At 44.4% G+C, this 10,676-nt stretch overlaps 1 protein-coding gene and 1 long non-coding RNA gene across 3 annotated transcripts in view; one reads left to right on the top strand and one right to left on the bottom strand.

Annotated features, from left to right (window-relative positions):
* Positions 1-2,200: 2,200 nt before the first annotated feature.
* Positions 2,201-10,676, top strand: part of LOC142572172 (uncharacterized) — a 14,705-nt gene continuing 6,229 nt past the window's right edge. The window contains exon 1 of the long non-coding RNA XR_012826009.1: positions 2,201-2,322. This is a non-coding gene — a long non-coding RNA (uncharacterized LOC142572172). The remainder of the gene's footprint in view (positions 2,323-10,676) is intronic.
* The window catches only part of LOC142572169 (lysosomal acid glucosylceramidase-like), a 25,449-nt gene continuing 22,291 nt past the window's right edge, over positions 7,519-10,676 (bottom strand). For both annotated transcript variants that reach the window (XM_075681099.1, XM_075681100.1), the window contains one exon: positions 7,519-8,123. In XM_075681099.1, the coding sequence (XP_075537214.1) occupies positions 8,018-8,123 (106 nt within the window). In that variant the 3' untranslated portion in view covers positions 7,519-8,017. The remainder of the gene's footprint in view (positions 8,124-10,676) is intronic.

Raw genomic sequence — 10,676 nt, 5'->3', positions numbered from 1 at the left:
CGCCGATTCTAAATATGCATATTCCACTGTGAATACAGCCCGTTGATGTACCGAAAACACCACGTCATGTCATCATGCCGTAAGGGCTTGAACAAAGGGACGCACTTTTTGCCTTGTATGTTTCGAGGCGCAACAATAGCGTCTTCTTTGTGTCATCCGAGGTTTCCCTGCCTAGTAATCTTGCGATTGGCATTGGTCAACCTCTCAGCAGACGTGTGATATCAGCCATGCCGAAGAAGGTGTCGAATAAGACGCAAGGTGCCAACCTTTAAAAACACACATGTATAATAATAAGAATAATAATAATAATAATAATAATAATAATAATAATAATAATAATAATAATAATAATAATAATAATAATAATAATAATAATAATAATAATAATAATAATAATAGAGGGAAAAGAAGACGTAATTGCGAATGCTCAGAGCTCGATAAAAGGCAGATCGGCGAATTTTCTGAGGTGTCGAAACCGTTCTCTGGCTGAGCACGATCGATAGCCAAAACTTGGGTGACACATGCCCCTGCGAAACGGCGTATATTCTCGCATTGAACGCGTACCTTCTGCGATGGAAATGCGAAATGCCCGCGTATATGAAGGATACGCTTTTTGCAGTTGCGCTTCGAGGCCGCACGCACAGGTAGAGAAGGCATATTTTCTCAGCGGCCATCTGTGCTGCGCTTCTTTTGTTTAGAAGCGCGCGCGGTCACGCGTGGCACCTTTTGCTAAATAAAGTACATCCGCTGTCAGCCCTCTCCCATCACACGCAGCATGTTGTGAAACATACAGAAAGCAGTTTTCCGAAGTAGCTACTCCGTTTTAGAGACAATGCTTGTGCTCAGATTCAACTGAGCGTCGTAACTCAATGACATAAAAGAGTACACGCTCAAACTTAGTGGCTCACGCAAGTACTGCTAAGCGAGCGTACAGAAACCTTAGGTTGGTCTATGTATAGAATTCTAAGCGAGATTACATTATTATGCGAGGCTACTTTGAACCTAATATCTACTTAATCAGTTTATATTATGTAGTTATCTTATCTGTCTCAATGACACAATGATACGCTTAACAGAGGGCCATTTATATTTATGTAATTTCTGTAACTTATTTATACGTTAGTGACTTGCAATTTCTCTCTGTTACGAGAGCAAGGACGCTTTTATAGCGTGCGTACGGGGAACCAGTGCTGGCCAGGGGACGCTACGGTAGTTTTTGTGTGAAGCTGAAATACGTTAACACCATCCGATAGGGAGGGCCCGAAAATAACACGGCAGTTTGGATGACAACAGATGCACATTTTTATCAACGTTTGCTATAGCTCTGTGCGTCCAGCGAATCTCTGGGCGCACCCATGCGCGTTGGAGAAGTGCACGCGCTCATGCTTTCTAGCATGCATTTTCCCAATCAGGCCAGAACCTGGACAAATGTAGCTCAAGATGAGCGGTGAAATTGACGGCGCAAAATGTCACCCCTGGGTACGCTGCGTGTTACGGTGATGCTGTTGGCACTAGACGTTTCAGAGATGGTTGTCCGTAGGAGTTCCTCGTTGGGGATCACTTCGTCTCATAAATTCGATAACCCCGACGGATAAATTTAGCAACCGCTACATTGCCGGTACAGTGGTGTTGAATTCAATGAGTCAGTGACAGGCAAAGAATGAAGCAGTAGTTCCCTTCAAAGATAATCGTAGTAATTTGATAGCCAATGACTTGTCAGCATATCAGTGACACGAGTACTCTGACTACGTACTTTCTTTTTGCACTTACAACAATTTTCTATGTACGATACAATATGACAAATAACTATGATTGATTGAATAATGCGATTAGAATTCCTAGCCTACTTCAGTCACTTTGTGTTACACCTACATAGCCTCCTTACGCGTCTTTCTCTTCAGTAAAAAAAAAAATGTTTTAGGATTTCTCCGGTTCTCGAGCCCTCATCACACAGGGCCTCAAGCACGACAGCCCGACGCTTTATGTCTGCTCCACAAATGCCTACTGGCGGCGAGCGTTTATTTCTCAGCGCTAGCACAGAGTAGCATAGTAAACAACAGTGGGCACTCGCGCCGTTTCGCAACCGTGCTATGGCGCTTCGTCTGTTCCGCTAGGTGACAGAGCATATCAAGAAAAGTGTGGCTGTGGCTGCGGCCGCGGCTAGCAGCTTGACAGGCGGCACGACTCAACACGTGCGAAGCCCAGTCAGGCGCCGCCGCCGCCACCGGGCTCTCGGCGTCGTCATTCTGTAAAATGCGCCCGAGGAATGTTGTTGGTTTCTTCTGCCAGCGTCTGGCACTACTGCTTCGTCGCCGTTTCGTGGTAAGGCCACAGAAAATTCTTTTGCGCGTTGTTAAAGATCAATTCTCTTCGTATTTCGTTATGCCACTGTTAGTCGCATGAACGAGTGACGGCGGCCTTGAAGCCATAAACAGCTGCTGCCCATTTGCAACGCTGAATTTCGTTTCGCATTCTCCTTTTTTTTTTTTTATCATGCGCAGCGATGAGTGGTGATGCTAGCGATAACAGCGACGCGGCAGCGTCCGAGCTGCGTGGCACGTTCGAAATAATGACGAAGTTAGGAAATAAAATAAAATGGTTTGTTAAAAAATGCGGCCCATAAACACACGCCTTTCGGTGCAGAGAGTTTTATGTTACGCGCAGCGGCTTTTGAAAACGTATGGTGCTCCACTTCTGGAAAAGAAATGTAGCCATTAAAAAAACGGTACACTTGCAATATTTGCAGTATGGCAATAATGCGCGCTCTCGCTCTCTCAGCCTTTGTAGCAGACTATGTGCGTTCTAGCGTCGTTAGCTGTTTTGCACTGGGCTGAAGATACGTGTTTTCATGTTTTAACTGTGTATGGAGTCGTTACCGTAGAAAGTTTATTGTTTCTTAGCATTTATAACAGTGTTTCCTTTACCTCAGATGAGAAAAATATGCATTGCACGAAGGAACGTAGCGTCTACATGCAATAGTTTTGAAGCCTCCAGTATTGCTTACCTTCTGACTGTAATTCTACGTATTGCAGGAATCTCCACTATTTCCTCAATATACACTCTACAGCCAAAGGATATTATGCATATTCAAAGGCGAATTTCCAAGTGTCAGAAGACTACTGTTAGGCTTCGAAGGCAGCAGCTGAAGACTGCCAACACAGTCAAAGTGCTTAACTGACCGAGATGCCAATATCTTGCAGCTGTTTAACGAGGGACGCGCTGGCTCACACATTCTAGATGAGGATGTTGGTGCGTGCCCAATAATTTTGGTAGGCATTTTATTTTGGCACGCAACCATTCACATAATTTTTCTACCTTAATTCTCCCTCCTTCGAAGAAGTACAAGGAAAAGCGTCATATTTATTCTTTCCAAAACAATCCCATGTTGAGGAAAATAATTGCTGACATGTCTCTGTAGTGTTTCTTTTTCATTCCCTGGATAGTTGATACACGTCTTGTGCATGTTGTTTTGCTTGCGTAAAGTTATTGCCATCACACCAATAATTTGCGAGTATTGTCCATTACTTGCACTTGGCAGTTCCTTCCCGTTTTCATGTGTCTGCCACTTGTCTAGCAGTCTTGCTGCAATAAATTGTTGTCTGCGATTTTCGTGTCCTTGGCTGTGCAGCAAGTCGATTTATATTGAAGGAACATGCCTCATTTATTTACGATACTTCTTTTGGTGTGAGTAACTAGAAGTAAAATATCACAAATGATAGAGTTCTACTTCCTCAACAGTTGACATGATTGTTGCGCTAAGTTACAGCTTGAAACATAGAAAATATGAATTCAAATAAAACCACCATAAAGCGAACCACCTTTCTGCGCTCGTCGTCACAACATTAAACAGCTGCAGAAGCGCCTGCATGAAATCGATATTTATGCAACGTTATTTGTCACAAAAACAAAAATAAAAGAAACAAAACTAAAATCATAGCCTCCGAGATTCGGCGGCGTGCGGCGGCTATCTTGGAGGCTGGTGCGTTTTGCCGTTTCCGCTAGGCGCGCTGAGAGCCAAAGTCGGCCGCGGGCGCCTACGGGAGGCTCCAATTTCTACGTTTACTATGTTACTCTATGGCGTTAGCACGCAACGGCGCTCGCCCGATTCAATCTCGGCGGCTACGCAAAAGGAGGGGAACTTTGCGCGCCCACCGCTAGATGGTTGATAGTGTCCAAAAGGTAGCGCGAGAGAGGAACCCAGATGCATTACACGGCTCGCACATGACGCGTTTAATGCTTCAATGCCAGTCTCACGGTCATTGTGAGATGGGTTGGGACGGAAGTTTTCCAGCATGGCGGCTTGGCCTTGACAATGCCTACGACGCTATCTCTATATCGTACCCTCGAATATGCGGCGCGGTTCCACCAGGCAACCTAGGATTTTGATTCCAGAACTTTTATACATCGACATGATGCGGATTAAAGTGGCAGTTATGTTGGCGCCTAAATTTTCCATGCGTATACTCTTGCATCAGTGTTTCGTCTCAGCCCAGAAGCCTACGAGGAAATCACATTATTTGTTTTCTATTTTTGGTGGTGACCGGGTTTCTTCTGCTTGGTTGTGTGGTTTGGCGAGTAGCAGGTTTGTTCGTTGTTTCTAATGGGCGCCACCCACTCTGGATTATCGGCCATGAATCTGGCGGTGATCAAAAAACTTCTAAAACTGTCTTTAAAGTAAATACAGATGATATTAAAGTGATTTTAAAAGTAGAATAATAAAAAACCTTTACAAAGAAGCTTGGTTTTCTGAACCATGTTATTCTAAATTTTAAGAAACATATTACAGATGATGTGCTAATAGCATCGTTCCTTATTTTTGATGAGAGTACAAATCGATAATGAAACTAGCATGGCAGTCTCTTTGTGTCGCTGAGAAAATTAAATAGGGCATCACATACGTCCGCGTTGCATAAACCTAGTGTCGACGCCTCTAAGGAGAGTAGCAAGGGCAGCGTAAGGTACAGCGCAAGCTGGCGAAGGGGTCCTAATTCTACCTTCGTCGCTACAAAGGAAACATTGATGCGGTCATTCTTGTTCACCTTTATCGTTTCTTGGAGCTAAATGCAATGCAATGATCTGTGCAGTGGATTGATATTTTTGTGCTCACGTATGCACAACCTCCTCGATATAGAACTACTGAATGTGAGGAGTTCTATAGAGATTTATACAGTACCAGTGGCACCCATGAGGATAATGGAAGAGGGATTAGTCTAGAACAATTCGACATCCCACAAGTAACGCCGGAAGAAGTAAAGAAAGCCTTGGGAGCTATGCAAAGGGGGAAGGCAGCTGGGGAGGATCAGGTAACAGCAGATTTGTTGAAGGATGGTGGGCAGATTGTTCTATAAAAACTGGCCACCCTGTATACGCAATGCCTCATGACCTCGAGCGTACCGGAATCTTGAAAGAACGCCAACATAATCTTAATCCATAAGAAAGGGGACGCCAAAGGCTTGAAAAATTATAGACCGATCAGCTTACTGTCCGTTTCCTACAAAGTATTTGCTAAGGTAATCGCAAATAGAATCAAGAACACCTTAGACTTCTGCCAACCAAAGAAGCAGGCAAGATTTCGTAAACGCTACTCAACAATAGACCATATTCACACTATCATTCAGGTGATAGAGAAATGTGCGGAATATAACCAACTCTTATATATAGCTTTCATTGATTACGAGAAAGCGTTTGATTCAGCCGAAACCTCAGCAGTCATGCAGGCGTTACGGAATCAGGGTGTAGACGAGCCGTATGTAAAAATACTGAAAGATATCTATAGCGGCTCCACAGCGACCGTAGTCCTCCATAAAGAAAGCAACAAACTCCCAATAAAGAAGACATGCTCACTGACCTGGACAGGCAAAGCAGAAGGGTGGGTATAAAAATTAATCTGCAGAAAACTAATGTTTAACAGTCTCGGACGAGAACAACAGTTTACGATAGGTAGCGAGGCACTGGAAGTGGCAAGGGAATACACCTACTTAGGGCAGGTAGTGACCGCGGATCCGGATCATGAGACTGAAATAATCGGAAGAATAAGAATGAGCTTCGGTGCGTTTGACAGGCATTCTCAGATCATGAACAGCAGGTTGCCATTATCCCTCAAGAGAAAAGTGTATAACAGCTGTGTCTTACCAGTACTCACCTACGGCGCAGAAACCTGGAGGTTTACGAAAAGGGTTCTATACTTAAATTGACGACGACGCAACGAGCTATGGAAGGAAGACTGATGGGTGTAACGCTAAGGGATAAAAAAAGAGCAGATTGGGTGAAGGAACAAATGCAAGTTAATGGTATATTAGTTGAAATCAAGAAAAAGAAATGGGGGGCATGGGCAGAACATGTGATGAAGAGGGAAGATAACCAATGGACATTAAGGGTTACGGACAGGATTCCAAGTGAAGGGAAGCGTAGCAGGGGACGGCAGAAAGTTAGGTGGGCGGATGAGATTAAGAAGTTTGCAGAGACAACATGGCCACAATTAGCACATGACCGGGGAGGTGGGACAAGTATGGGAGAGGCCTTTGCCATGTGGTGGGCGTAGCCAGGCTGCTGCTGCTGCTGCTGCTGCTGCTGCTGCTGCTGCTGATGATGATGATGATGATGCACGACCAGGACGGTTATTTCCTAGTGTGCACTCACGAGTCCGTCCTTCAACAGATGTCACCAGGCTCCAAGCTGGCGCTGGCAGCGATGCAGCAACAAAGAGTACCAGAAATACTTGAGTGCGCAGCCGCGTAACCTCGCATACAAAGCTACAAAATTTTTCGCTTACTAAAGGGAAAAATACAGGCATGCGTGTGCACAGTTATTAACTGACAAGTATACCATCTGCTTCTCACATCAGAATGGCCAACATGCCTCTCCGAAGTGCGCCCATAGAATTATTCATTTTGGTTGTTTCTTTTTTCCTCGTGTATACACCACTGCATGCTAATGACGTTTTCATGTAAAATGTGCAACGGAAGAATAAGGAGCATTTGTGCAAAGCGTTTCAAAGCGACTTTATTTCGATAACCACGTCTCACTTTCAGGCAAAGCCATCCATGGAGTTCAAAATCACGAAGAGTTTCATGGTGGCGGCAGCTAGCGCTCACAGGGAAGTGCTAGTGGTCGCGCCAAATCAGATTATACCGTTAAAGCCACTATTTCTAAGCTCTTTCTGCGTTTGGTGAGCAAAGGAAAAAAAGAAACGTCCAATGGCGCGAAGAATGAATGACGAGGTTTCCCTTTTTAATTTTTGAACGCAAACTCCTCGGCTGACCAACTGACGCTTTGGATTACGCAATGCACTCCGCCACACAGTTATATATGGAGGTGGTTGCAATGAAGCGACAGGGACGGTCTCTCTCTCTCTCTCTCTATATATATATATATATATATATATATATATATATATATATATATATATATATATATATATGTCTCTCTCTCTCTCTCTATATATATATATATATATATATATATATATATAGAGAGAGAGAGAGAGAGAGAGGGAGAGAGAGAGAGAGAGACCGTCACTGTCGCTTCGTGTGTTTGTGTGTGTGTGTGTGTGGTCAGTTTGTAGCGAGCTCCATAGTGAAACTTACATCGCGACATCTGTGGTGTATATGCATCGTGGTTAAGAGTAGCAAACAAAATGCAGTCGTTGTGCTGCTGCATTTTTGTTGCACTGTAGGTGAAGCTGGCTGCTATACAGCAACAGGTAGACCGCATCTGTAGATCATAATGCCATAATGACTCGCATATGGCCAGCAGGCAGAAGAAGTCATTGGACGTCGACAGAAAATCAACGAATTGCGCGATCTCTGAACGCTGTCGCATATAAATTGCGCGAGTGGAGGGTGAGGAGATGCGAGTTCTCTTTCTTTTTTCCGAAGTTTCTTGAACGTTTCTCTACAAGCTTGCGTTTGGCGGCAAAGACGCTTTAGTTTCACTTGGTTTCATCACGGCACTGAGAGGTAAAAGTACTGTGCTGGATCATCAGATGGCAGCGTTCAAGAACGGAAAGAGAAATTCTCTATAATTGCCACATAAACGTTGTTATCGACCGTTTTTCGATGACCTTCTTCAGACTGGTAGATCCAAACACGTCTTCGATGTATAGCTCGATTTTTTCGTCGCGTCTGAAAATAAAATAAATTATTACGTTATTGGATTTACCATCCCAAACCCATTCCTAGACTATAACGGAGGCAGTACACTGCGAGGCTTTTAATAAATTTTAGCCAGGCTCTTCAAAGGCGCCCTGAACCACTTTTTATCGAAGTAGACAAAGGCATTTGAGGTGAAATTAGGCTGTTTCAGAAATACTTTGCTGCAAGAAGTACTTCAAGGCGTTCAGCAGAAGCGGAGTTATTGGCAATAAAACAAGGCCTCCGCTGTGCTCCCGTTCCTACTTCAATGACTTGCACTGTAAAGGCTACGGCGCAGTGGGGCGTCCCCACAATGCTCCGCTAGCTAAATGTCACCGTGGCGCGCAGTTCAAATTTCATTTTGGAGACGCCACGTCTTTGGCCTTTGGTGCCTACGACGCGCTAAACATAAGCCAAACGCGGTTCTCAGCGAACTGCAGTGCGCTTGGCCAGTGGACCCGTGGCGGCGCCCCTCGGCGGCCGCGGTATCTGCACCATGTAGCCGACCACAGCTTGATGTCAGCTATCGGCCAATAGCAGCCGCCTAAGGGAATGACGAAATAAACGCGTCCAATGACGAAATATAGCGTCCAGAAGAGATTGAGGACAGGGCCTTCTGTTGAAAAGAAAGCGTTTGAGAGAAAGGTGACTTCGCAATCCACTTGCGATCTCGACGCACCGCGTACGACAGCGAAGCTTGGCTCAGCTGTTCACAGCAGCGTATGCTTGCCGCGGGCTCAGTTATTTTACCAAGCCTGAGGGGTGGTTCAGGGCCCCTTTATAAAGCACACAAAACACGGCACGCGAGCGTGTTTAGGTTATGGCGGGGGAATGCGGCCGCCAAAGCCGGGAACCGAACCCACCACCTCGTGTTCACAAACATCATGCTTTTTTTTTAGAGTCGCTACCGGGAATTAAATCATCTCACAAAGCCGCAGGCACTCGTTTAGAGTATAGAATATTCGCTTTGGAGAGCGAACACAATACTGCTTATGGCGGTAAGGGTATCCACGCTTTGTCTATTAATCTACACCCCTTTTAGGCCGCGTAGAGATTGTAAGCTCGCGCTAGAATCAAAACGCGAGAAGCTGCTCTATATATTTAATTGGCAACAAATTGGAAGCGGCGAAGGTGATCATGTCGTAGTACACGAGCACACTCGGTGTTTGCTCCGCAATTCGTAGTCCCACCTTTCGTTGCCTCTCTCTCTCTCTCTCTCTCTCTCTCTGTAACCCTAGCCCTTCAATCTAAGAAAGTTTGCTGCTATGTCTAGTCTAAGGGCACTTAAATTTGAATTTATCTGACCTCCTGATGACTCTCATCGGCTTTTTAGATATAAATTTTGCTTGAATACCTGTTTTCTTTTTTTTTTCGGGGGGGGGGGGGCAATAATGCATTTGATCGTTATCCATTTGCAAATAGCAGGAACGCCCGTCACAATGGGCCGATTACGCAACATCTCGGCGTGATCATGGACATATAATACTTTTTGTAAATGCAAATATGAGCAAGGATTTCTGTGCAAACAAATGGGAAATAATTAATAAGCAGGCAAATCGAACCGGCTGGCCGTTTTCTGTGCACATGGCGTGTATTGTTCAGTGGTATTCTGCGGCATGCAATATTAGGTTTAGCTGTATCATTTATATGTGTCATGACACTAAATACCGATGTAAATTATTTTTTTCCCAGAAGCTAAGTCTGAATTATTTAGCTCGGGGAACTATGAAGAACTGACTGTGTACCTGTCTGTCGCAAAATTTCCCACTCGAAACCCTCGGTTTCAGACCAAACGTCAAGCCATGTAGCTGTGCTATGTTTGCTGATTTATTTTCTGACATTGAATATATAGTTGCCTGTAGTTAGTGCCGTAGGGTCAAACCATTATGGGGGACCGCAGCATCGAGGCATGACTTTATGTCGAAGCATGAGTGCTTTGACGTGGAATTACAAGAGAGAAGATAGGCGTATTGGTGATTGATGATTGTAACGATGCACAGAAAACACGAAACGGGCAGGAGGAAACGCGCATGCGGACAACATACTTTTTACAGGCAGACGGTACTCGTGTTTTTCATAGTGGCGCCTCAGAAGAGCACGTAAATAGAGGTAATGCAGTTCAGAGCTCGCCCGCTGCTTGGTCTGAGCAAATAGATATCCGGTAAATAAATAGTAAACAAAGAATAAAAGAATACAGTTTCGTATCGCCGGCCATAAGATCATTTAAATCATGTGCTTATTCTAAATAATCCGGTTGTTGTAGGTGTAAGTAAGTTTACGTCTCTTGGAGTAGTCTTTAATGAGTGCCATGACATAGACCGACCACTTCATGTTCATTCGAAGCTGTCACACGCTGTCGGTTTTTGTCAAAGTGTCAATAATGAATTTCAATTTAACCTCAAACTCATCATCTACCACGCGATTACTGCCACCTGAGTTGGGCAACCACATCTAGAACCAATTTTAATGCGCTTTCATGTCTGCAGAATAAAGAAATAAGACTTATATTTGGAGTCAGTAACAGAGTTCACACATATAATCTTT

The sequence above is a fragment of the Dermacentor variabilis genome, chromosome 2 (assembly GCF_050947875.1).
Source record: "Dermacentor variabilis isolate Ectoservices chromosome 2, ASM5094787v1, whole genome shotgun sequence".
Classification (NCBI taxonomy): domain Eukaryota; kingdom Metazoa; phylum Arthropoda; class Arachnida; order Ixodida; family Ixodidae; genus Dermacentor; species Dermacentor variabilis.
Note: the sequence above shows the minus strand (reverse complement) of the source record. Positions and strands in the feature narration are given on the sequence as shown.